We start from the raw sequence: 26715 nt of genomic DNA on the forward strand, positions 1-26715 counted from the left end.
GGAGGGCTCCAATATTCAGGCATTCACAAGGGAGCTGCTTAAAACCAAATAGGAGTGCGCCTTTAATAGTGTGTGTGTGTGTGTGTGTGATCAGTGACAGTGTCAGACCGATGTGTGGCTCGTCTCGTGAGGTGCAATAGGCAATTGGCTCTGCCCTCTCTGAGCCACCATTTCACTTCTGTGTCTGGCTCTGTCCCTCCCACCTGCTTTGCACCTCCTTGGCTGGCTTCTCAGGTTCCATGTGAAACGACAAATACAACACTGCATGTAAACGAACTGTGAAACTGAAAGTTGAAAGGACACGTGCTTCCCCCTGTTTTTTTTTGTTAACAAGGAAAATCTTTATTTAAAAAAAACACACCTCACCACCCAGGCAGGAGGATTCCCCTCCAAGCCCTGCTCAGAACCTTCCAGCAGGTGGCGCTGCCTCCGCCGCCTTCCGATCACAAACTCTCCTCCCGCTTGGCTCAGCCTGCTAGGAAATGACCTAAGAGGAAACCCTCCGGTTTGCAAGCAATGGAAAGAATTCGTCTTCCAGGAGTCTCCGCCTGACACCAAAAGCGGGTGAAAAGTAAGGGAGAGCAGCAGCAGCTGGGCGATTTTTTTAAAAAAAAAATTGTTGTTTTTATTTTGCTGGTGGCGGGTCGAATTCGTGCAGGATGCCAATCCTGCATTTGCATTCCATGCTTGAGTTGCTGCCTTTCCTGCTTCTGCTGCTGTTCTTCATGGCTGTGGGCTTTTTCCTGATCTACCTCCACCGACCCGAACCAGAAACCAAAAAGAATTAGGGTGAGGGTAGCGGGCTGGGCTCGGCTGGGCTGGGCTGGGCGGGCTGCTGTTCCCTCGTAAAGATGCACCTCACTCCAGTCCTGAAAGTGGAGGCACAAAAAAAACAAAGCAGGTTGGTGACATTTGAAAATCTCTCTTCCTTGTTAGTTTCAGAAAGAAACGCCTGCTTCTTAACGGGCGTGGAGCATTTTCTCTCCCATTTGCCTTCCTGACTTGGGCTTTCTGAATTTTACAAGCGATCCTTCTCTGTGCAAGTTCAGATGATTATTCTTATTCTTACTCTGTTTTCCTCCAGGGAGCTCAAAGTGGCGTACATAAGTTTCCTCCCCCCCAATTTCCATTTTACTCTCACACAACCCCTATGAGATAGGTTAGGCTAAAAGGTAGTTGTGTGGCACATACAGTAGTCAAGACAACTTTGTCTTCAGCAAGTTGTGCCCAAAATATGTCTCCTTCCCGTCCCTAGGCTGGTTCACATCTTTGGCCCCTGTAAATCCTATGCAACACAGTTGGGCTGTGCATGTAACTCTTCCGCCAACTTTAGAAGGGAATGTGACCTGGCATGCCCATGCTCGCCCGTCTAATCTTGGCAATCCTTTCAGCGTATTGTCAGAACATCCCTATGACTCATAAATGATTTTTGGGCCAGCTATAGTATAAACGAGCCCATTCTGACTTATGTACGCCTTTGGAAGGGATCATGGTTCGAATCTCCTTGTCTTTTTTTTTTTTACTACATCCCATTGAAATTGCCACAACTGACAAAAATGGCAAGGCCAAACAACAACAATCTAACCCAGGCATCCCCAAACTGCGGCCCTCCAGATGTTTTGGCCTACAACTCCCATGATCCCTAGCTAACAGGACCAGTGGTCAGGGATGATGGGAATTGTAGTCCAAAACATCTGGAGGGCCGAAGTTTGGGGATGCCTGATCTAACCTGTAGTCTCTGTAATCCAGGATAACTGCCCCCCAGCTCTTTGCTAAGATATTGTCTACAAAGGTGCCTTATACTGAGTCAGATCATTATACTACCTATCCCAGCATGGTCCGTTCCAATCTTCTCCAATGTGGTGCCTTCCAGGTGTTTGGGACTACAACTCAGCCCCAGTTAGCATTGCAGTTAGCATACAGGGAAGCATGGGAGTTGTAGTCCAAATTATCTGGAGGGGATGACTTTGAGAAAGGCTGGTCTAATATATCCTAGTCCTTGCTCGCTAAGATCTTTTTTTCTTCTTCCTTTTTTTTTTGCTGGATATTTATTCCTCAGCTTTCTCACTGAACTAGGGGGCCTCGTGGCCAAATCAGCACCTACGCAAACTCAGTAGAGGATTGTGAGGTACTGATTTACTTATATTTTGACAGCAGTCCCCTTTGCACATGGTTGATGGCAAGTTATCATGCACAGAAATCATTAACCTTGAAGCACTGATAATGTTGATCTTCTGCATGTAATAACTGCCATGAACTAAGCACAGAGATGTTTGTGTGGCTGATCTGACTGGAGTATTATGGGAGTAGTCTGGAACCTAAGCATGGTTTAACAACAGTATAGAAATAGAAATTTAATAGTAGTAGTACTGTAGTAGTAGTAGTAGTAGTAGTACGGTAGTAATTGCTATCCCCCACTTGGTCTCTCATACCATGACTTCACATTTCAGGAGTACCCATTTCTCTAGCCAGGTCACAGCTAAAGTTCATTCTGACACTATACACTGGCAGCTGACTACCGGGTATCAGAAAAGAGAACAAAAGCTATAGTTCACAAAAGCAACCTTTATGTGTGAACAGTGTCACAGCGAAGCTATACTGATCCCCTTCTGTGAATTATAAAGTTGCAACATGTTCCCGGAGCCAAACGGGTGAATTTGCAGGACTAAGTCCCTTTGAAGTTATGCGAGTACGGTAAATGTACACAGGGATTTTGTTCGAGAAGTCAATTGCAGGCATATCAAAGGAACTGGCTCTGAATTACTGTACTGTATGTATGCCAAAGGGACGAATCCCTTTGTTGTTGTCGTTTAGTAGAAAAGGTGTGCCTGCACGATGCTGATAACATTACTATAGCCTTTTCATAGTATGGGGCTGCCTTTGTCCCTGGTGGTCTCTGAGCCTGAAAATGCCTTTTGCCAGATTGGGTGACTGCACCAGCTGTGTCCCTACCTTGAGGGAGGAATCTGTGCTCTGTTAACCTTCAGATTAGACTGCTGCAGTGTGATATGCATTCTGATACTTACTGCTAGATGGCTAACTGGGACCAGGGCCAGTTCTAATCACATCATGCTGGTGCTTCATTGATTAGCACAGGCTCCCGGTCCATTTACAGCTCAATTCAGAGTGTTCATTTTGACATTTAAAGTCCTTCCCAGTTTGAAGGACTGCCTGCCTCCACATGTGCCAACCCTTACTATAAGATAATACAACAGAGGCCATTATTTGGATGCCCCCCTGGCATTGAGGGTACAGCCAATGGCTACTGGGGAGAAGACCTTAGTGATGGCGCCCAGGTTATAGAAAGCTCCCTCCCAACGGAGGCAGCTGGAGGATGGATGGCGGCTAACAGATTGAGGTTGAATCCTGACAAGACAGAAGTACTGTTTTGGGGGACGGGGTGGGCGGGTGTGGAGGACTCCCTGGTCCTGAATGGGGTAACTGTGCCCCTGAAGGAGCAGGTGCGCAGCCTGGGAGTCAATTTGGACTCGCAGCTGTCTGTGGAGGCACAGGTCAATTCTGTGTCCAGGGCCGCTGTCTGCCAGCTCCATCTGGTACTCAGGCTGATGATGATGATGATGATAATACGGTAATAATAATTTATTTATACCCACCCATCTGGCTGGGTTTCCTACCTGCCCACAGACTGTCTCACCAGAGCAGTGCATGCTCTGATTATCTCCCGCTTGGACTACTGCAATGCACTCTACATGGGGCTACCTTTGAAGGTGACCCGGAAACTACAACTAATCCAGAATGCGGCAGCCAGACTGGTGACTCGGAGTGGCCGCCGAGACCATATAACACCGGTTCTGAAAGACCTACATTGGCTCCCAGTACATTTCCAAGCACAATTCAAAGTATTTAAAGTCCTAAATGGCCTTGGCCCAGTATACCTGAAGGAGCGTCTCCAACCCCATCATTCAGCCTGGACACAGTTCCTCCTCCAAGGGCCTTCTGGTGGTTCCCTCACTGCGAGATGTGAGATTACAGGGAACCTGGCAGAGTGCCTTCTGGGTAGTGGCACCCACCCTGTGGAACACCTTCTCATCAGATGTCAAGGAAATAAACAACTATCTGACTTTTAGAAGACATCTGAAGGCAGCCCTGTTTATGGAAGTTTTTAATGTCTGCTGTTTTATTGTATTTGTTGGGAGCCACCAAATAATAATAATATCCTCATATTTACCTTGTTGTTTTTCTAAGGCGAGGGAATATTTTATTTTCCCAGACTTTTTAACTTAATCTGCTTTATCTTTTTTAAGAAGTTTTTTATTTCTTCTTTTTGTTTCTACTGTTTGTATCATGTGGTGAGTGGTTTTTATTGCTTTATTATGATGATGTTGTTGCTGTTGTTTACTTTGTAAGCCACCCTGGGATTTTTTTTTAAGAGCAGGATTAAATCCTCCTCCTCCTCCTCCTCCTACTATAATATAATATAGCAGCACCAGCCAGAAAGCCCTTGATCCTATCTGTTATCAGCAGTTCAGGTTGGGTCTTGTTAGTATTGTATGGGAAACTGTATGAAAATAGGCTTGCGAGAGCCAGTGTGGTGAAGTGGTTAGAGCAGCCTTTCTCAACCTCTTGGGTCCCCAGACGTTGGACTACAACACCCATCATCCCTAGCTAGCAGAACCAGTGGTAAGGGATGGTGGGAATTGTAGCCAAACAACATCTGGGGGCCCAAAGTTGAGAAAGACTGGGTAAAATGTCGGACTAGGATCTGGGAGGCCAGGATTAAAATCTCCACTTGATCACCAAAACTTTGGGCTGGCCACTGCCTCTTAGACCAACTTACCTCCCAGAGTTATTGTGGGGATTAATTGAAGAGGGAGACAACCATGTTTGCCTTGAGCTCCTTGAAGAAAATGTGGCAGACATGTGGAATAAACAAATAACCATCAATGTACATAACTATTATTAAATTATAGAAAATATGCATAACGAATGCTTTTTAAAAGTTCTGCTCACTTGTCATATCATGTTTTGCAAGAGCAGGTATTTAGACATGCTTAATCTTGTCCCTAACACCTACTAACTAGCCAGTATGTGTTCCTCTCTACTAAAATAGTGTCCCTGATCCTGTTGTGCTTTGTGCATGGGCAATCCCCATCAGAAGGGGTGAGTGACAGATGAGCTTGAATACTTAGAGGAAGGAGGAGTTATGAGATATAACCAAGGGCTAAGAGTTGCAGAGGACTAGCCACTTGAAGTAAAGCCAAAGACCTTTGGAGTGACAGAAACTAACTGGGAACCCAGTGGGAAAGGAGCATAGTTATTTCCTCTTCTGCACTCCCACCTCCATCCTTTTGCATAGATCCCAGAGTGCTATAGCTTTTCACTGGAAGCATCCCTTGTTTTGTCACCTCAATTTTCCCCGATTGCAGTGAAAACACATGCCACAGCTGCGGAATTCTGATGAGTGAGCAATGATGTGTTTGGCCAGTTGTCTATTCAGTATTCAGGGGACGATGCGGCAGTTAAATTTGGTTTGGCAGTGAACGGGGTGGGCAGGTAAGCCTGGATTTTTCTGCGTTCCCTCCTTAAATCTCAAGTGGGTGAAATAGCAAAAAAAAAAGTCCCAACACCCTTGTAGACAGAATAGAGATAATGCAGAGGGGGGAAGCAGAAGTACCATCCTCATCGGAGGAGATTTTGCTCCAACTTTTTCCTTGTTTTGAGGAATGTAGTTTGATTTCAGGAACTCTAGTGTAACTGGCAGTTCCATTTTCCTGTTCAGTGGAGAACGAGAGCGTCCGAAAAGCCATGGCTAATACCATCTCCTTCCCTTTCCGGGATAATCAGTACCTGATCGCTTCTCTCCCCACAGTTACCACTAATTCAGCTGCTCCCCTTATCTATCGCCACTGAAGGAGGGAAAGAGATGGGGGACACAGGCAAAGAAGAATATAAAATACATTCGTTCGATACAGAGATTCAGCAGCTACTCAAAACAGCCCTCAAAGGTCAGTATCTCTCCCTTTTCTCTCTCCCCCTCCCTGTTTTTCCCCCTGTCCCCCCCTCCCCATTGCCATGAATCAAGCATAATTCACTGCTAGATTTGGAGCTGCTTGGGCCTATCAACATTGTGAAGGGTAGTGTGTTCTGATATGAATTGCCTATTCCTTAAAATCTTCAGGGTTAGAAAAGGTTCGGAAAGGGGAGCCAAAATGATCAAGGGGACGGTGCGACTCCCCCTATGAGGCACGTTTGGCGCATCTGGGACTTTTTAAATGAATAAGGGAGGAAAACAAGAAAAGACAAGGGAGAGTAGACTTTATAAAATTATGCATTATGTTGAGAAAGTGGGTAGAGAAGTTTTTCTCCCCCTCTCGTAACACTAGAACTCTGTACAGTATGTCCATTTAATATGATTTAAATGTTTGGGTGGATAATGTTTGCTGCTGCACACTTGACTACAGGTGAGTTCAGGTAGATTTGTAATGTAAGCTACAAAGTGCTATACAGCGGTGCCTCAACTTACGAATTTAATCCGTTCCGAAGGCACCTTCGTAGGTCGAAAAATTCGTAAGTTGAAAAACGTTATTGGAAACGCGATTTCCCATAGGAATGCATTGGAAACGGAAAAATTCGTAAGTCGAAGCAACCCTATCTAAAATTTCGTAAGTCCAAAAATCCCTGTCTAAAACCGCCACGGTTTCCTCTCGGATGTCGAGACATTCGTAAGCGCGCAGCCATTAGCTCCATTCGTAAGTCGAAAAATTTGGTTGTCGTGTCGTTCGTAAGTCGAAGTACCACTGTACTCTGATAAGGCATGTGCATGGCTGTCTCAATTCAGCCTGCAGCAGAGAAAGCAGAAGAATCAGCTGGACTGATATATGTAAGATTCTACTTTTGAGACAGCCCATCGTCCTTAGATGGCTCCTGACTTGCAGTGGTATAGAGCAGCCTTCTCCAACTTCTGTTGCTTCCCGCCACCATCCCTGACCTTTGACTATGCAAGGTGGGACTAATGGGAGCTATATTCCAACAACACCTGGAGGACACCTTTTTGCCTACCTGTGAGGTCATGGTTTCTTCCAAAGTATCCTAGGAATGTAATAGAATGAGAATGCTGAAAATACTTCATTAGCTCTTTATGGAACTACGGGTCCCAATGTTTGCTTTGTTGGGATCAGTAGCAGTTTAGGCAGTATGAAACTGGACTAAATTTGTGGGGGCAGATATGAAACAGCTCAGGCATGTCACTCACTTCTTGGCCTCAGATTTCTCCTGCCTTTAAAACGGGATAGTAGATAATTATTCCTTCCAGGAGATTTGCGACGCAGAAAGGTTTGCAAACACCACCTTTCCTACAGGGACAGTTTGGATCCATAAATAAAATATCCAGTGAAAAAGAAGAAGGAACCCAGCGATTTCTGTACAATTTTAAACACACAGAATGATGCAAAGGTATGCTTGTTTTGAGGCAGCACTGATAGTGTTACACGTCTTCTACAGACCCCAGCAGTGTAGATCTGGAGAAGGTCGCCAACGTAATTGTGGACCAGTCCCTCAAAGACTCTGTGTTCAGCAAAGAGGCCGGGCGCATCTGCTACACCATCATCCAGGTGGGAGAATGAGCATGCCATGTTTTGGAAACTGGTACTTTTCACAGCACAGCTGTTCACCATATGCAACTATTCTGGAAATTTTATTTGCATATAAATAACATACTATTCATGTACGCTGTTTTATTTAAAAGTATTTTTAAACAATATTTTTTTATTAAAAAAAATCTAAGCCATGTATAAGAAACAAATAAACAAAAACCAAAATAAAACAATGCGATAAAAACAGAAATCCAGATATAAGGATCAAATATTACAGAGCAGTGAAAGCTTGCATGAGAAGATACATCTTTACTAGACATCTGAAGCGAATAATTGATGATGCCTCATATATGGCAGAGGGAAGGTATTCAAAAATGTTGGGGCAGCAGTAGAAATTCACCCTTTTGGGATCACCACCGAGTGATGCTTTGTAGGGTGTGCTGTCATTGGTAAAATTTCCAGATGATCTAAGTGGTCTTGCAGGGGTAGGCCAACATTGCTGCAAGTGATTTAAAAAATGCATCTCACCATCTCCTAGCCAGTTTTTGTTTAGATGTTCCTGCCCTCTCTTTTGCTTTTCTTGTTTTGTATCTCCAGCATGGTTGATACAAGGGATGAGACATGGGTGGGTGAGATCAGAGGGATGCGACATTATTGCATCATTATTGGTTTTTTGTTAAAGCAAGAACTCCAACATGAAATAAAATTTTCTATAAGTCCAGAGGGCTGGGGAACTTTCCCCAAAAACATAGTGGAGAGGTTGTGGGGAAACTTGTGCACACATTTGTGCATATATATATACATACAGTAAATCTGTTATGGATATACAAAAGGAGCCTGTAGGTTGCATAAAAGCCATTCTAGATGTGCATGCTGTTCACTTTGGCTCTACCACCAGCCATGCTTCCTTTCCTACGGATGGAGCTTGGTTTGGCCTGCCCTGCTGAATATTTTGGGTGCCCAGCCCAGCTGTGAGAGGGCAAGAAGGTGAATCTATCCCTTCAACTCCAGACCAGACGTGGTGAGCAAAACTCCCATTAGTGACCTGTCTCAGTTTTGCCTCCCTTCTGAACTTTTTTGCACCTATAGGCTCCTGCTTCATCGTGCCAGAACTTTTTTCTGCACGGTGGTGTGTTTTGAAGCATGAGAGAGGGAAGAGAAAGAGAGAGAGATAAGCCCAGGCAGCCTGCTGCCACAGCTAAGATTGCACACAGCATCCTTCTGGCACTTCACCTCTTTGCCTTTGTCGCAGGCGGAGAGCAAACAGGTGGGCCAGAGTGTCTTTCGGCGGGGGCTCCTCAACCGACTTCAGCAGGAGTATAAAGACCGGGATGAACTGCGAGCCCGGTCGCTCCAGGCCTGGATCTGCTATGTCACTTTTATCTGTAACATCTTTGACTACCTGAGGGTAAGACCAAACTTCAGAACTGGTGTGTATTCCAGACCTGGGGTTAGTTCATGTGGTGCTCTTATAAGGAGGGAATGGGGTTGTGTTTAGGGTTTTGTTTTTGTTTTTTTCAATGCTGCCACTCAATCCTATTCCCATAAGATTGGGGGGGGGGGGGAACAGCTTAAAACATTGAACCAAATTTAACGTTTATCTAAAATACTTGGGGGAAATAAAAAGGCATTTGCCTGGCACCCAAAGGATGATAAGGCGAGTGCCTGGCAACCTCTGTGGGAAGAGCGTTCCACATCTGGGGCACTCGCCTGAAATGACTGGGGCAGCCGCAGGAGGCCTTAATTCAAATGAGTGGTCATCTGCATTTGTCATTTGTACAGAAATTCATCTTGCAGTCCAAAAAGTTCATGGCCTAGATGTTTCAGCAGAACAGCTTTTAGAAGCAGCCTGCCATGGGGGTCCCTGCAGTTTGGTTCTTCCTGTTACAATAATTTTAATAATAATAATAATTTATTATTTCGTCCCCAGCCACTCTGGGCGGCTTTCAACAGAACATAAAAAAACTGAATAAAACTTCAAACGTTTAAAACTTCCCTAAACAGGGTTGCCTTCAGATGTCTTCTAAAAGTCGGATAGTTGTTTATTTCCTTGACATCTGGTGGGATGTCAAGGTATCATGCATCTGATGCAAAAGGGCTCTAGGTTGTGCCACAGGTGCTCTTGTTTCAAGAGACTTAGCATGCACAGCTACCTTTCTGGGATTTTTAAGACACACGGACAGGGAGGGACTCTCTAACAATTCCATAATGATTCTGAGCGACCCTCCCTATTTCACAGGTCAACAACATGCCTATGATGGCACTGGTGAACCCAGTTTACGATTGCCTGTTCCGACTGGCGCAGCCAGAGAGCCTGCGGAAAGAGGAAGAGGTGAGTATTCTCAGGGCACGTTGGGGGGGCAAAAGCAGGGTGCTGTCCTGTGAGAATGCACCTGGGAAAGAGGATTGGAAGGTGGTTGACTTTTAGGCCAGGGGTGGGAATCTTTTTTTCAGCCTGGAGCAATGAATGCAAATTTCCCCTTTGTACAGGAGGCTGGGAAGCGGGTGGTGCTGTGGGTTAAACCACAGAGCCTAGGGCTTGCCGATCAGAAGGTTGGCGGTTCGAATCCCTGCAATGGGGTGAGCTCCCTTTGCTCAGTCCCAGCTCCTGCCCACCTAGCAGTTCGAAAGCACATCAAAGTGCAAGTAGATAAATAGGGACCGCTCCAGCCGGAAGGTAAACGGCGCTTCCGTGCGCTGCTCTGGTTCGCCAGAAGCGGCTTAGTCATGCTGGCCACATGACCTGGAAGCTGTACGCCGGCTCCCTCGGCCAATAACGCGAGATGAGCGCTGCAACCCCAGAGTCGGTCACGACTGGACCTAATGGTCAGGGGTCCCTTTACCTTTTACCTTACAGGATGCTAGTTTCTACACACATCCACCCAGTGCTTTTTTATGGGGGGATGCAGGGGGACCCATACCCCTTTACATTTTGTGAATCTTTGTACTTTTGTCCAAAGATTTATATATATTTTTCCAATTTGAACGATAAAATGGTGATTTTCTTGAGTCAAAATGAGAGTACCCATAAAGATAATTTTTTAAAGAAAAACAGCACTGCATCCACCCAACCATCATTTTATTTGCATGCTGCCTCTCCATAGTTAAAACCATGCTCAAGGCATCTTGCAGCATGAAAACAATAGTTAATTACAAATATAACAAAAGTAGTCATAAACAATAAATAAAACACATCAAAAGAACACAACCAAAATGCAATAAATCACACAAAAAAACGCAGCCGAAGATTCAGTTTAGCAGCCTACTTTATTTTTCCCCTTCTCTTCTGATTTAGTGCCAAGATGCCAACATGAGACATTTCTGTGCAGCATACCCCCCCTAGCCCACCCCCTTTAACCAACCACCGATTCTTAACAGACGCATTTTCATTTCCTTCCATTAAGGTGGACTGTCTGGTGTTGCAGCTACACCGCATTGGTGAACAGCTTGAGAAGATGAACACCCAGAGGATGGATGAGCTTTTTTCCCTCCTGCGAGACGGTTTCCTCCTGCAGGAGGGCCTTACCTCCCTTTCCCAGCTACTCTTGCTTGAGATCATTGAGTTCCGGGCCGCCGACTGGAAAATGACAGACGCGGCCCAGAAGTACTATTACAGTGAGGTCGCAGATTGAGCAGGCAGTTGCTCACCCTGGGTCATGCTGCCCAAAGCCAGAGTTTGAATTTCCACTCTGAACCTTTGCACCAGCAAACTTCACACAACAACAAAGAATAGCTGCAATTATTTTTAATACTTCCCTCCCCCACCCGAACCCTAGCACTTTTTGTATATAGAATGTATAACTTGCTCCCTCAATAGATCTTTTGCGCTGGAGCTGGGAGAGGAAAAAGGGTCGCATTCTGCCACTGCCGCTCCCATCATGTTGCACTAAATAGGAAGCTGTATTAATCATTGCCGCAAGCTGGACTGACATTTGACACAGGGTAGTTCTCTCTGAGAAGTTTACTTGTATATGCTAATTTTAATGTATGCAGCCTTAAAACAAAAAAGGCTGTGGTTTAAAACCAGCCGGGGGATAACCTTATTTACTCCAAAAGCACACTAAGCCTAAGAATCTGTCTCCCTCTGCAGCACGTACATGTGGCAGTTGGTTATTTTATGCTCTGTTCCATAGCTGTTCTGTTTGCCCTTTGGTTGAGAAGGCAATTCTCTAATCAAAGCCCAAGCATGGCATTTCAATTTCCTGCCTTGTAAACCCATTTTGGATGCTTTCAGGAGCCTCATTTGCTCTCTGTTTACATGCAGTCACTATGAGGCACGAGGGATATCAGAAACTTTACCACTGTTCTGAAATCAAAGAAAGGTGGCTCGTTCAGGTACTAGTTCCTCTATTAACAACCTACAACAAAGACTTTCTCCTTTTTTTGTCCTACTCCTTACTTCAGTTTTGTTTTTTTAAGGCAGATTTTTCACTTCTAGCATGCATGCAAGGGTGGAAATACTTTTGTGACCGATTAGTATTAAAAAACAGTATGCATTGTTCCCGCAAACAATGGTGCAATTTGAAAAGTGGGGGGCTGCTTTCCCTTTCCTTTGTCATAGGAAAATAATACACCTGGAAGCGACAATTCTAGGTGTATAACACCAATTTCATTGATAGGTGGTTCAGAACTGGACTGCTTTAAAATGCTTTCTGATGCAGGTAGACGACCCTTCCCTGAACACACAAAAGTAGCATGGCAGGGCAAGGCTGGAAGCCTTCTCTTTGCCATGCTAGCCTTGCAAAAGCAAGGTGGTTTTTTTTGAAGAAGAACATTCAGTCATGTCACCCCCAACCGGCAGTCTGAAATGAGACAACCCCAGGAGGCCTTTCCTGGGTTGGTTGTTTCTCACTTAGCGTGGAAGTACATGCTATCAAAATCAAGGGGCCTTCATTTCCTAGAAAATATATTTAGGAATGGGAGAGGGGAAATCTTTCTCTCTGCTTATTGGCTGCATAATAACAGCCCTGTTAAATTTGCTTAGGGTTTTAGATTCTTGAAGAGGTTACGTAATACTACAACCCAGGGTCACCCAAAGAAGCTGGTGGGAGAGGCAGGACAGTCAAACGGAAGGCTTCCTTCACGCAGTACATAAATTATGGAATTCCCAATCCAAAGATGTGCCAGCTTGGGTGTACTTAAGAAGGGATTAGACTCATTTGATAAAGCTGTCATGGTTAGTAGCCATGATGCCTATTTATTGCCTCTCAATACCAATTGCTGAGGAATACAAGAGGGAAGAGTACCGTCATGCTCATTTGCTGCTTATGGGCTTTGCATAGGCAGCCTATCTGGACTGGATAGGATTGTGATTTGAACCAACAGGGCTCTTATTATGTACACAATGCTCTCCTGAGGTCAGGGGACAAATTCATGACTGTGGTGTGGCTTTGTCACAAGAGTATTGTAAAGATTGGTGCCCAGTTCTTGGCTCCATGTCTGCTGCTTAATAGTTTTGAAACAACATGCTAGGGTCCATACCCTGACACTTAAGCAGCACTTTCTTTTTTAACAGGATGCTTTCATGAGTATATTGATTCTTCCATAGCTGCAGGAGGATGCCCAATTGCTTTCTAACCTGCAGCCCCCAATAAGCTCTTAACTCCTTTCTTCCCAACTGCTGGCCAGCTCAGGTGTAGCTAACAGCTAAAGGCAGTGCCTTCTCCCTGCAGCAGGTGTGAAGCCAACAGTGTTCGAAAGCCTCACTCCGCAGCAGAATTATTCCCTTGGGAACATGTAGCTAGAAACTGATTTTATAACTTTTATACAACAGCCACTTTGAACAACAGTATTGTACATTTGTTAAGATTGGTTCTCTTTGGAACTTTTAAAAATAAACATTTTACACTTCTGCATATAGTCTCTTGTTGTGATCCATCAAACAGAAAGCTGTTTAAAAGCAGAGTTATAATCACTTGCGTAGTTGCTTATGGCAAACAAGAATTGTCTCTAGGTGACAAGGCAGAGGTTTTATCAAAGTTGGTTCTTTCGCTTTCTTTTTTCTAGGTCAGAATATGTATTATGGAGTCAGGGGAGATAGTAAAAAATAAAAGGGAGGGAGCTAAGTTTTGTGAATTTATTTGCAAGGATGCTTTATGATGTATACAGAGGCTATTCTTTGGAAATGGCTTCCTCTAAGGGCTGTTCTCTCATGTATGTTCCTTATTTGATGACTGCAACATCAAATGATGGCTCACATAATTCAATGGGCCATCTTAGGTAAGATACTGCAAATAAAACTTTTCAGCATGTGACGAATAGGCATGTGTGAATCAAGCCAAAGGAAAGCTATTCATACAGCATATTGAAGTTAAGCATACTTTAAGTGAGATCAATTTTAACCTAGTCGTTCATTCATTCTCACATGCCAGTGTCGACTAACCAATGGCACAAAGGCACTGTAGAGAAAGACCATTCACGAGACATACAAGGAGAAGACCAGGATGTAGTTTCAATCTTTTACAGCTATTAATTTTCAGCCTGGTTCTACTTTGGCCTAGCACGCTGCTAAAAGCCACTGCTGAGGAGTACAGAATTGTAACCTCTTTTACAATCCCTCTGAAGACTGCTTTGATGCTAACTAGGTCATTCTGTGTTGTGAACAAAACCCTCCGTCTCAAAAGAGACTAGAGAAACCAAGATGCATATACACAGGGCCCTGTACTGACAAGGTCACCCGAAAATGGAATAAACAGGATTTTTAATTTCTGCAAGTCAGAAAAATGAGACATTTTATTTCGGCTAAGATTTTCTTCAGGTCGTTTCCTTTTTCAAAGAGCCAATTGAGAAACCGGATTATCGCCCTTCCAGGCTGGTGCTATGCAAAGGAAGGCATATGGGATATACAGTATTTCCTTTCCTTGTCTTGTAGCAAAGTCTCAGACCTCACATCCTGCAGCTGCCATTCTCTACCACCACCGGTAGTGAGCAAAAGCTCGGTTAGATTCTGCCATCTTGTGCAACTCATGCTTTTTCTTTATGATAGGTCCTTCATTGCTGAAGGCGGCCAGAAGCTCTTCGGAAAGCTTTTCGTACATAAATGTCCGCCTGTGTTTGTTTTCCCTACATTCCCTGAGCAGCCACTTCATGGCTAAAAAGCGTCGGCGGTTGTCTGACAAAGGGGTTGGGACCTGCAAGAGGCAAAAACAAACAAACCCCATCAGAAATTAACATAACTTTACATTGAATTTATACTGCTTTTAGTCTGTATTTTGTTTTGCGAACCGCCCTGAGATCTTGTGATGAAGGGCGGTATAAAATCTAAAATAAATAGAATTTATTTTGCACAGAATTGGGAACACTTAAGTACAGGCATACCTCAGGTTACGTATGCTTCGGGTTGCGTACTCCGCAAACCTGGAAGTATTTTTTGCCGCGTGCGTGGTCTGTGCATGCGCAAAATGGACACTCGGGTTGCGTACTTTTCGTGGTGCGAATGGCCCCCCGGAACAGATTGAGTACGTAACCTGAGGTACCACTGGACTTGCAAAACTTTTGGATATTTTTAGACAACTACTTCAGTGGGAAAATCAAGGTTGCCAAGTTGGCGAGCAAAAGTTGCAAAACAAGAAATGGTTGGAAGGCGCTCAGTGGGGCTGGCCTACCTAAGGCATTTTGCTGCCTAAGGCAGTGCAGCAAAAGGTTCCCTCCCCACAAAATCAAATTATATAGTACCCCAGGCCAACCAAGTTATTGTGGCACTTGAGGCAGAAAATCCTGCAAGTACCTTCCCTGCTCCTAGTGTTAATAAATAAATCAAACTAAAACCTGATATTCTCAAGAAGTTTCAAGTTCACATATGGGCAGGATATTATAGGCCACTGGTGATCACATAATAAAAGTTTCAAAGCGATTCAAAAGAAAAAAATACCAAGGGGCTAATTATGCTATAGAATGTTACTATTAAAATCAATGAAACCAGCGCAAGTAGTAAAGTTTATCTTGTTTGACTGCCAACTGCAGCAAAGCAAAGTCCGAAACTGAAGCTACATAGATGGAAGTTGAAGTCCCTGGAACTGTGAACTGCTATGGATACTTAATGATAGCAATGGTTCTACTTTGGGGGAAAGATAATCCAATAAGCTTTAGATTAGGCACGAGGAACCTTTTTGCCCTCCGAATGTTGCTGAACTACAACTTGATAGGAGTTGTAGTTGAGCAACATATAGAGGCCGAAGGTTCCTCTCACCTACACTAGATCATCATATCACCAGTTTTAATTTATTGCTTACCTGGTAATTTTTGCCTCCTTTCTGGACAGTCACCAGCCCAATGACAGGCTGGCAGTTACTCAGTGCCTGGTGGAAGATAGTGTATGGATTGCACTCAATGTTTTCTTTTTCCTTCTCTTCTGCTTTATGGTACTTCTCAAGCTGCTTCCTCTTGATTGCTTCTAAAGTCTTAATTGAGGGGGGGAAACACTTAAAAAATAAAGCCCTAATACCCTTGCATGTGGTACCCAGGCCCTTGAGGGCTTTTTCAGTCAAGAGTTCAATTTATAAACAAATAAAATTCCTTCTTGACTACTGGAAATCTGGAAATCTGGCCCAGACACTCTCAAGCCTCAGAGCCACTAGCAGACATTTTCTACAATTTTTTTAAAAAGTTATAACTAACCCAAGGGCCCTTAAAGAAAGCTGAAAGAAAGTTCCTGGTCTAGACTGAATTTAAGGCTGAAAGACAAATTTCACAATAATTGCAGACCTACAGCACTTCCCCTTTCCATAAGGAGTGACAGAAGTTACATATAATCTGCGATACTGCAAGATTTGTCATTCTGTTTGCAAGTCCTCTTAACAGGAGGGAGAGCTGTGGAAATACAAAAAATGAGAACAAGGATGAAAGGACTAAGGAAGGGACTATATATGGCCTTTAAAATGGGAACAGTCTTTGCCACATTGACATTAATGTGGTAGTGGAGTGGGGGGAAAGTAGCAGAAACCTGAGAAGTTACCTTATTTATGATGTTCCGGGACAAAAATTTATCTCCTCCCTTCATCATCATGCTAGTGAATTTGCTGTAACGAGAAAACAAATGGCATTCCTGGCATCAGCACCACAGCATAAGATCCCTACAATGAAAATCTGCCATTATACTGATCAACCATTCCAACATTTATGGAGTTTTTGGGGAAGAGTATCAGTTTCTCAGGCACTCCTGAGAAACTGATACACTTCCTCAGGAATGCCTGACGTGCTCTGGTCCATGGGATCACGATTCGGACACGATTAAACAACAACAACATCAGTTTCTCAATATATGCCTCCGATCCACCTGGCACATTCCTAGAAAGGAAGATCAATAGATGGGTGGCAGTTTGCTGCTTCTGCCACTGAGTGCTGTTGCACAACATCCTTACTTTTACATCACAACAGGGCATCGTGAAGCCTATGTGGCTGCTGATGGGTGGCAGCAGCACCCAATTCAGAAACAGATAGTGGCATCTGGAATGGGTGGTTCTTCAACCCAGCACCTCTATGTTTCTGCTTCCCCACAGTGCCCTCTGGTAAAGGTGCCAAGTGTTTCTTCCCCACATGGTGGTACTTGGTGATGAAAGCAAACCACTACAAACAGCCTATAGCCCTAACTGGCAAAGAAAGTAAGAACCGTCAAAGTCAGAACACAGTTCAGACCTAGCATCCTGTGTCCAACAGCAGTCAGCAGGAGTATTCCAGACTGGTCTATTTTATAATAAATCACTACCCATTAAGCCCCAGTACTTTAGGACATTTTGATAACAATGCTGTACTCCCTGGTTATTTCAACTACCCAATATACTTTGGCCAACTACATTATGAAATCAGATTTCTTTGTTAAGTGATAGACATAGGCAAAAGGACTAGATTCAGTCAAGTATGGCAGCATTCAGACCTGATTAATGGATCATAGAATACAGAGCTGGTGACATTGGAAGGGGTGGCTTTTATAGGTCTGACTTTTTTGAGTTCCCGTTTGACTTTTTCTTCATCTGATATTTGTTCTGGAGGTTTATGATACACTTCTTTGTTCACTTCTGGTTCAAGGTAAACAGGACTATATCGGCTCCATCTGACCTGAGTCAGCCTACAAAGGATATGAAAAGCAGAAAAAGAATGTTACACAAATATTTTCAATCTGAAGAAGTGAAACTATTCTGCATGCAAATCCCTTTCCTATATCTAATTCTGTAACCCGAACCCATTGGGCTTAGACACACCTGCTTCTACATAGGATCAGACAGCTCAGTTTCATATTCATGGTCAGGATAGCTACTGTTAGAATGTAGTTACAAGGAGCTTTTTTCAACCCATTCTATGGATGTTTTGACAGATTATACTCCATGTCACAATGCTAGTATGGAGTAAGAGGAAGATAGTTCTCATTGGTATATTTCACACTGATCTGACATATCTTAAGTGAGTATTACACTAAGGAAATTATACAGTTGTTGTTGTTGTTTGGTGGCATCTTGGGCTAAGCAGAATTCTAGGCACTGACAAAATGAGAAATTTCCTTCCAATTCTACAATTCTATGATTTAGGTTTGTTCTAGTCAGCATAGCTGCCAAGTTATCCCTTTTTTTACAGGGATTTTCCCTTATGCTGAATAGGCTTCCTCGCGAGAAAAGCGAAAACTTGGCAGCTATGCTAGTCAGTCTTGTTGGCTTGCATAATGTGCCCCAGATACTCCAGTCCAAAAGACCCTGCAGTGCTCCCCCATATCCCAGCATCTATCACATTAGTATACAGATGTGGATAATGTACAAAATTATTCCCTTTCTTTCCTAAAGAGGGACACGGCAGGTCCACCACAAACAACTCTTCTGATAGCAAGTCACATAAACATGCAAAATGAAAATACAGAAGTCAACCTTGGGAGGGCTGTTTTCACAATGAAAACTCAGCAGTACCGTGAATTAACAGTTCTGAGCTATATAAAAAACAAGACCTAAATATATTATTATTACAGTATTGTTATTAATAATAATAATAATAATAATAATAATAATAATAATATACCACCCTATACCTGGAGGTCTCAGGCCGGTTCACAGAAAAGATCAACATAAAAAACACAATATATCTATAAGCAAAATAAAAACAACCCAATAACACCCCCCCAAAAAGCCACATTTTAAAAGGACATAGGATGTCAATACATGCACATATTCTCTTGATTTCTATAAGCTTTTCTTTCAAATGAGATTTCTTGTTCTCATAGGAGGCGTGGACCATAAACACTGGTTTACTTTTAACGGGCATGTTATCTGCCGTTCTGCTGTGCCGCTCCGTATTGAACTTTATTCTCTTAACTAGGGATATTTGCTAAGACAGATATCCCCCCCAATACTGCGACTCATTGGAGGCGAGGCAAGGATAACCCAGGATGCTCTAGGGAGCCAAATTAGGGTGCGAGCTCAGTTCTCAGATACGAGCATCTGCATTCCACAAGATCGATCCAAACCCTCCCAGCCGCTCTCCCGGAGCCTCTCCCACCCCGTCGTCCCCCGTTGCTCTTACCCGGGCAACCAGACCTTCCAGGAGCCGCACAGCCGCTGCCTCGCTGCCCCGAGCTTCTCCACCATGGACGCAGCCATTTTGCTTATCTCCTCAGGACCCCACCCAGGGCTGTCCAAAGCTACTGCCTGAAAAAAATGTCGCTTTACTTTCTTGCAGTTGCGCGCCTGGCAGGCTTCTTGCATAGCAGCTTTTTGCAAGAGAAAGACAGGCAGCCAGCCACGCTGTTGTTATTTCCTTAACGTTGCGCAAGCTTTATTCGGTTTTTCTTCAGGCGGCGTAAACAGGTTACCCCTGGCCCGCGCAAAGGCCCAGAAACTGATCTGGCTATATAGTTCACTGTGCAAAACCAATGCCGACCCCGCTAAATTCAACGTATCGCTAAAGAAACGAAGACTGTGTGTAGGCAGTGCGGCAGGCGTGAGAAAGAGGAATTTTGTGCTCCAGTGCATTGATGGGCTGTCATAAAAGGCTGCATCTTGTTGCAGAATATTGCAGCTCTGCAGAGCAATGGAAATTCTTTATACTGTATTTTAAATAAAGAGTTCTTGACACGGAGATTTTTTGCGGGGGCGATGTTCCCACACATTTTTGAAACCTCTTTTGTGGCAGTGACCCGAAAAGTTGGAACGGGGAGGAAATAGCAACAAGGGCCATGATGATTTTTTTTTTAACAATAGCAATGATTTATTAAGTTGACGGGTGTTTTTAAATCGAGCTGATCTCCTGCTCAGTGAAATAACAACGAGAGCCTGAGCATTAGCCCTTGCATGAGGAGGTGGAGGCGCTGATCCTCTCCTTTCCTTCCCCCGCAGGGGCCGGGCCCGGCCGGGCTGTGGCGTCGCCTGAGCGCGGGGCGGAGTCTCTAGGCCGGCCGGCAACATGGCGGAGGCGGAAGGGGAAAGCCTGGAGTCCTGGCTGAGTGAGTAACCCGCGTCCTCTCCCCTTCCGCCGAGCAAGGGGGGTGAGGTGGGGTGGGGGGACGGCGGTAGCATGGCCGGGGCTGGGAAAGCAAGCCGTGGGGAGCAGGAGACAGCCCCACCCGGAGCCCCGGGGTGTGGGGAATGGTGGGGTGTGAGGGATGCTTGCATCTCCGTAGAGGCAATGACATCCCAAAGGGAAGGGCTGGAGGTAGATGGGGAGAAGGAAAAGGGGGGATCGTGGTGGGGCAGAGATGTAGGGTTTTTTGGGGGGGACACTTGAGGCAGAGGATGTAGGGCTAAAGCCAGAAGGGCCAGACGCAAAGGGCGTCTTCTTTGCCCCTAATTATAGGAGAGAGCAAATGGGATGGTGCAGCTTTTCTTGACATATTGGCCCGGCCAACATTTCGTTTTCTACACAGTTATTAGAGGTCAAAGAAGCCCCTGCTGATCATGGCTGTGTTGGTCCGACCTACCTGTGGCTGTCACCTGCCTTCTGTCCAAGCCTGTGCCTCTTACCTTTTTGCTCATCCAGTCTGTCCTGGCTATAGCTTTGTGCCCAGTGCTTCCAATTCCCGCTGCCCGGTTTATGCCAGGAGCGGGAAACCTGTGGGCCTCCAGATGTTGTTGGGAACCCAGTTCCCATCAGCAGCCTCAAGCAGCATAGCTAAGAGTGAAGAATGTTGGGGCCCGTAGATCAGCAATATCTGAATGGCCATAGATTCCCCTGCGCCTCTTTTGTGCCCATAGAATAGCTTATGAGGAGAGGTTCTCTTGACCTCGTAGTATTGGGCATTTAATGAACCTCCCTTTGATTCAGGGAGTGGAAATCCATATGTTGCTCTCTGCTTTCCTTACTCCACCAGGTTCCATTTAAGGTGACTCTACTTCTCTGTTGTCTGTGTCTGTCTGTGCATCGCTTTATACAGTGTACATGTTGTTGATATTATTAGACAGCTTTGTCGCTTTTGAGAAGACCATACAGATTCCTCATGCCTGTTCAACCTTGCCTCTGCCTTTGCAAGGCTTCTTTATAAAGTTGGTACTCCGTTTTTAGGAATAACACAAGCAGTATACTGCTGGCTATGAACCTGGTAGGGCCTGGTTCAAATTTTACCTCAGCCATGAACTTAGCTAGGTGTCTTTAGGCAAGCCATTATCTCTCAGACTTATTATATTGTCTATACATATGGGAATAACAGCACTTGACTACCTTAAAGGGCTGTTGCAAGAATGACTCAGATGTTTGCGATACTCAATGAAAATTGGAAACGCACTCTATTCATTAGCAATGTTCCCTCCCTCGACATTTGTGGGAGCCCAGTCTATGGCTGTATCACTTCTATCTACTGGTAATACTTCTTCTCCACCCTAACGTTAAAATATTTCATAACTGGTAATTAGCTATACAGTAATAGCCATTTCCTGGGTGTAAATGGGACACTTAATGTATTCCTTTTGTAGCATCCAGGGTATGTTGTAATGTGCTCTGGTTACAAGTTTTGTCAGCTAGGTGTCTTTTTATTAATTTATTACTTTTATTGCCCACCTTCCTTTCAAGAAGCTCAGGGCTGCGTGATACGTGATTTTCCTCTCCTCTTTTTTTTCTTACAGCAACCTGTAGGGTAGGACAGGCTGAGAGATAATGACTGACCAAAGGATACTCAGTGAATTTCAGCAGCCCCTGCACCACACTACCTTTGACTGCCTCATGTACCTGAAGACTATGCTATATATTTCTGTCTGTAAAGGTCCTTTACTATCTCCCACTTCCTAAAATAGTTATTGCAGTACATTGCTGTTATTGTCAATTTCCATTGTTTCTGAACGTGCCCAGGTTATTCTCCCCACCTCACCCCCAATTTAGGGTTGTTTTTTTAAGGGCGGGGAATTGCCATTTACTGAAAGAAATGTAGCTACAACCTCCTTTGTACCTGTTCTTTCCATCCACTCAGCTGATGCTTCTTGCAGCTGTGCCTGTCTCGGCCTGAACTCTTCCATCTTACTCACTTCCTGGTCATTTCCTCCTTTCAAATTCTACAGATCCTAAGCTCCCCCAGGGAGAAAAATGCACCAAAGAAAGTTATACCCCTAGCTTGTTTCTGCATGGAGTTGGGTGCTAGGTCTTGTGTTTTGACCCGTGCAAATAAAAAAGCGCTGTCTCCAATATGGATCCGGGGACGGACGGACCATGTGCACTTGAATAAGCAGTGCACTCAAACCGAGACATCTAAGCAGAAACCCAGAACTGCAATTGCAGTGGACACAGACAGCCTGAAGTCTAGCCCTATTAACCAGTGATTCATTTCTTTTTTCTTTTTTTAAAGAAAGGTTGTGAAATGTGTGCATTCTTCTAAGTAACTGCTTCCTTAGCTATAAAAACCAGTTCTCTTTTCCCTTCTCTCATTTCTCTGCTTGTTTCCATTTCCATTCTCTCTCTCTAAGTAGACTGTATTCTGACATATTCTTCAGTCTGTACCAAAACTACAGTATTCCTCAGTTAATGTTTTATGTTACATCATGGAATACATTATAAAGATGGTGGAAGGAAACAAATGTTTCTCAAGTTAAAAGACATAAGAACATTCCTGCAGGATTAGTCCTGCACAAGGACTTCTGCTAATGCAATGGGGGAAAGGCTCTTGTTCCACTGCAGCACAGCAGCCCTTTCATACTTTGCTTCAAGGTTGGCTGTTACAGGTGACCTCTTCAATGCTCCTTTGTTAAAGTGATCTTGCTGTGCTGGACAGGGCATAGAACAGGGATGGGGAACATGGTTTCTTCCAGAAGTTATAGAATCATGGACTTGGAAGGGAACACTAGGGTCATCCAGTCCAACCCCCTGCAATGCAGGGATCTTTTGTCATTGGACTCTACTTCCCAGCATCAGCCCCAACTTGCATGGCCAAAGGTCAGGGATGATGGAAGTTGGAGTCAAATAACACATGGAGGGCCACACATCCCCCGCACCTCCGTCACAGGAGGGGCACGGCAGAAGTGCAGTGCCATTTGCTGGATCATAATCTGGTAAACAAGAACCCAAGTCTCGAGTTTCAAAGAACTCCTCTTCAGAATAATTCTTTGCAGGTCAAAAGTGGATATTCTGCTTTTTACCAATAGAAGTGGGACAATTTAAGATAAAAAATGAACTGTATTGCCATTTATCTTTTTACCTTTAAGGGTATCAATCTCACTGGGTGACCTCAGTCTCGCCTAACCTCCCTCGCAGGGTTGTTGTGAGGATAAAATAGAAAACAGGGAGCACTGAACCATGTGTGCCACCCTGAGCTCTTTGGAGGGACGGATAAAAATGAGATACAGTATATTGTAAATACAGTCATTGAATCACAGGGGTCATTCTGTGGAAGAGGCTGGGAAATCAATATGTTCAGTAACCCTGTTTGAACTACTTCTTATAGACTGATAGCCTAGGGGTGGAAAGCCATTTATTCAGCACAATGGGGACCACACTGAGCTGGACCTCTGTCAATGCTTTCCTGATTTTATTTATATGGTATAGCATGAATATGCTAAGATACCGGGCTGTGCCCTAGTGAGCAGGTAGCTATTCCTTTTTGAAACTTATTGTGAAAGACCTAGTGTATTCCTGGTGTTACAGATATTCTTGAGGCTGAGGACTTTATTTGTATTGTAAATACTTTCCTGCTACTGAATACATTTGTGGCACATTCAGTATTTACTGAATCACTTTCCTGCTATGAAAACAATTCTGCCCAATGTAATAAAATGATGTTTATGTATGTATTAAGGATATGCAGTGACACACATCTCCTCTTCTTTTTATTAACCCCATGGACAGTTAGTCACTGAATATATCCCCATATGTATGAAGGAAATGTTTAAGTGAAAGGACAGAGCAGAATTCCTGATTCCAGGCTGCTGAAAGTTTAGCTGGAAGGTCATTTGAAACAAAGCAATATACAGTGGTGCCTCGCTAGATGAATTTAATTCGTTCCACGGGTCAATTCTTATAACGAAAAATTCATCTAGCAAATCCCATAGGAATGCATTGAATTTTTTATTTTTGCCCATAGGAACGCATTAATTGAATTTCAATGCATTCCTATGGGAAACCGTGATTCGCTAGACGAATTTTTCATAAAACGAATTCGTCTAGCGAGGCAACCTCAGCTCGAAAAATCCTTTTGTTAAGCGAAAAATTCGTCTTACAGGGCGTTCGTCTAGCGAGGCACCACTGTAAATATACTCAGGGAACAGTTCTGTGGAGACTCTGAGAAGACGTACCGGTAGGTCCTGAACAAAGACAGGAAATAATTACAAAAAAAGTTGGGAAACAGCTCATGTTTTCCCAAGTCACAGCATAGAGGATTCATCCATGCCATGGATATTACCGGTATTATTTTTTGCCTTCAAATGAGACTTCAAAGTGTCAGCACAGTGAGAAAGCCATGTTAGCAACCTGATACTTTGGTCCTGATGTTGCAGTTGGACAGGTGATGACCCAGCAACAAATTATCCCCTCATATTTGGGAGTTAACATAATAGGATGGTCTTTGCCTGAGCTTTCATTCCTATCTTTAGCCAAAAAGCAATGGTTGAACATGGAATACAGCACTCAGTTGCTCCACACAACCATCTTCTTTTGCTTTTGTATTCTCTGCTGTTCCTGTAGCTGAGCCATCTCCACCGCACTAGGTATTGTCTCTAAATGTAGCATGCAAACTGTGAGACAGGTTCCCCTAGAACTCTGAGTGCGGGGGTCATAAAGAGCATGTAACAAACCTACAGAGGATAGAAATATATGAGGCTGCTTACTAGCAAAGATTCTCTGTTTCCTGAAGTTTCGGTGTTTGAATGGATAGCCACCCTTAGTTTATAGGGAATATACAATGTTTCGGTTTAGGGGAGTGGAAATAAGTTTTATGAGCAGTGCTGTGTTGATCTGCTACAAGATGTGATCCAGATGTTTTGACAACAAATGTCCTGGGGTTGCACTGTGGCAGAATTATTTATTTGTTAATTACGAAGTATCGGTACCATCCTCTAGGTTGCTGGTGCTCTAGCCCGAGAATGGAACAGGCCAAGTTCGGTCTCTTGAGATGAAGCCTGCTGTACTTATTATTTTGGCTGTGGCAGTATAAAACTTTGTCCATTTGGGGACTATTATAGTAAGGAAGTGAGGTCATAATCTGGCCCCCTTGTTTCTCAAATGTTAAAACATATTCCTACATTATTTGCACCTATAGGCATCTAACAGCCATGAGACCCAAATGTTTTTGGACGTACGCGATTTTCGAATACACATGGAACCCCTGGAATTGAACCCCCACATAAGATACAATTGTACTATACAGAGAATTTCCTGCAGAGGTTTTGCTTTTTTGTGTACATGTGGGAGAGAAAGCCTAGGGTTTGTGGTCTGATCCCTCAAGGTGCTACTTGTGTTCGTAAGACTGACTATTTATGAATCCTTTACACCAGGGGTCAGCAAACTTTTTCAGCAGGGGGCCGGTCCACTGTCCCTCAGACCTTGTGGGGGTGGACGCGGACCATATTTTGAAAAATAAATTAAAAATGAACGGATTCCTATGCCCCGCAAATAACCCAGGGATGCATTTTAAATAAAAGGACACATTCTACTCATGTACAAACACGCTGATTCCTGGACCGTCCGTGGGCCGGATTTAGAAGGCGATTGAGCCGGATCCGGCCCCTGGGCCTTAGTTTGCCTACCCATGCTTTACATAGATTAGAACCTTGACTGTGAAGGGTTCCCAAATGTGCCCTCTCGCTTTGTAAATGTAAAAGATGTTAGTGGATCATGGGGATCCCAATAAAAGAAAACAGAGCATGTAAGAATGAAGTCAGCCCTCCCTCTGCGCTTGCATTTGCATGCCTAGTGAAGATGTCCCAAACAATTTGGTTCATTGTACTCTTTGTTCTTTGTTCTTGCTAGTTAATCATCTTCGGCTTGTATATGCTGCCTTTGTGGCGACACATATGGCGCTGCCCTAGAATGAACAGCATTTCTTTCACATTTTGCCCTGGTCAGTTTTGCTATAGAAATCAGGTTAAACCGGGTGTCTCTGCGGAAGGTAGCACAGTGCAGAGTCTCTGAGCTGAATTACCTGGAGCAGATGAAACATGAAATGCAAATCTGTCGTGATACCTTGCATGTTCTGCAATCTGCTGCTTTCATAGCTGGGGGAAAGGGGAAGAAACATCTGAGAAGCGGGGCTTGGTGTGATAAATGGCGGCTCTTGCTTACAATGAGAAATGTGAAAGCCTTTGAGTACAACACTATTACAACCGTACCCACTACAAAGCAAGGGTAGAAACTGGTGGAGGCTGAATGGGGCACAACCCCACCAATATCAATATGCCCTTGGCCAGCTCCCACCTGCCTGCCTTCTTATTTATAGGAGTGGCCCAAGCTGTCAGCTTCTTCCTTCTTTGTCTCAGTGTTGCCCTTGTAAGAACTTAGCAGGGTGGAGAATGGGGGCAAAACCAGGATTAGTTGGTTCTGCCATTGGCTTTTGTGGGGAAAGTGGGGTTGACAAGGCACTTGAAAGGAGCGGAGAGTCGATATATGGGAAGGAAGGAAGTAGCCAGAAAGAGGGGAATAAACTTAAGAGACAGCACATGGGCAGTGCATTACAATTCCTAAACAACTGGCAGAAAACCCACTGGGAAGAATTCAACAGTGCTTCAGCATGCTGGATGGAACAATTACCGGTACTCCTCTTTTCCCCGCACACTGGTTT

At 44.2% G+C, this 26715-nt stretch overlaps 3 protein-coding genes across 10 annotated transcripts in view; 2 read left to right on the forward strand and 1 right to left on the reverse strand.

Moving 5' to 3' along the window:
* Nucleotides 1–228: 228 nt before the first annotated feature.
* Nucleotides 229–14192, forward strand: MIF4GD (MIF4G domain containing). Of its 3 annotated transcripts, none has more exons than XM_035104447.2 (6): nt 335–901; nt 5831–5966; nt 7462–7571; nt 8806–8961; nt 9793–9885; nt 10958–14192. In XM_035104447.2, the coding sequence occupies exons 2-6, from the start codon at nt 5885–5887 to the stop codon at nt 11183–11185; spliced, it is 669 nt and encodes a 222-aa protein (XP_034960338.2). In that variant the 5' UTR covers nt 335–901; nt 5831–5884; the 3' UTR covers nt 11186–14192. The 3 variants fall into 3 exon arrangements, with proteins under 3 accessions (XP_034960339.2, XP_034960338.2, XP_034960337.2); XM_035104446.2 differs by having other exon boundaries at nt 337–571; XM_035104448.2 differs by lacking the exon at nt 8806–8961 and having other exon boundaries at nt 229–571.
* A 75-nt stretch (nt 14193–14267) lies between these two features.
* Nucleotides 14268–19164, reverse strand: MRPS7 (mitochondrial ribosomal protein S7). Its single transcript, XM_035104445.2, has 5 exons — nt 19053–19164; nt 17425–17616; nt 16507–16570; nt 15785–15952; nt 14268–14683 (listed from the first exon to the last, which is right to left on the reverse strand). The coding sequence occupies exons 1-5, from the start codon at nt 19127–19129 to the stop codon at nt 14462–14464; spliced, it is 723 nt and encodes a 240-aa protein (XP_034960336.2). The 5' UTR covers nt 19130–19164; the 3' UTR covers nt 14268–14461.
* Nucleotides 19165–19263: 99 nt separating this feature from the next.
* Nucleotides 19264–26715, forward strand: part of GGA3 (golgi associated, gamma adaptin ear containing, ARF binding protein 3) — a 34033-nt gene continuing 26581 nt past the window's right edge. For 3 of the 6 annotated variants that reach the window (XM_035104436.2, XM_035104438.2, XM_035104439.2), the window contains exon 1: nt 19264–19971. In XM_035104436.2, coding sequence (XP_034960327.1) covers nt 19932–19971 — 40 coding nt within the window. In that variant the 5' untranslated portion in view covers nt 19264–19931. The other 3 variants (XM_060271849.1, XM_035104442.2, XM_035104437.2) reach the window with 2 other exon arrangements.

The sequence above is a fragment of the Zootoca vivipara genome, chromosome 2 (genome assembly GCF_963506605.1).
Source record: "Zootoca vivipara chromosome 2, rZooViv1.1, whole genome shotgun sequence".
Taxonomy (NCBI): Eukaryota; Metazoa; Chordata; class Lepidosauria; order Squamata; family Lacertidae; genus Zootoca; species Zootoca vivipara.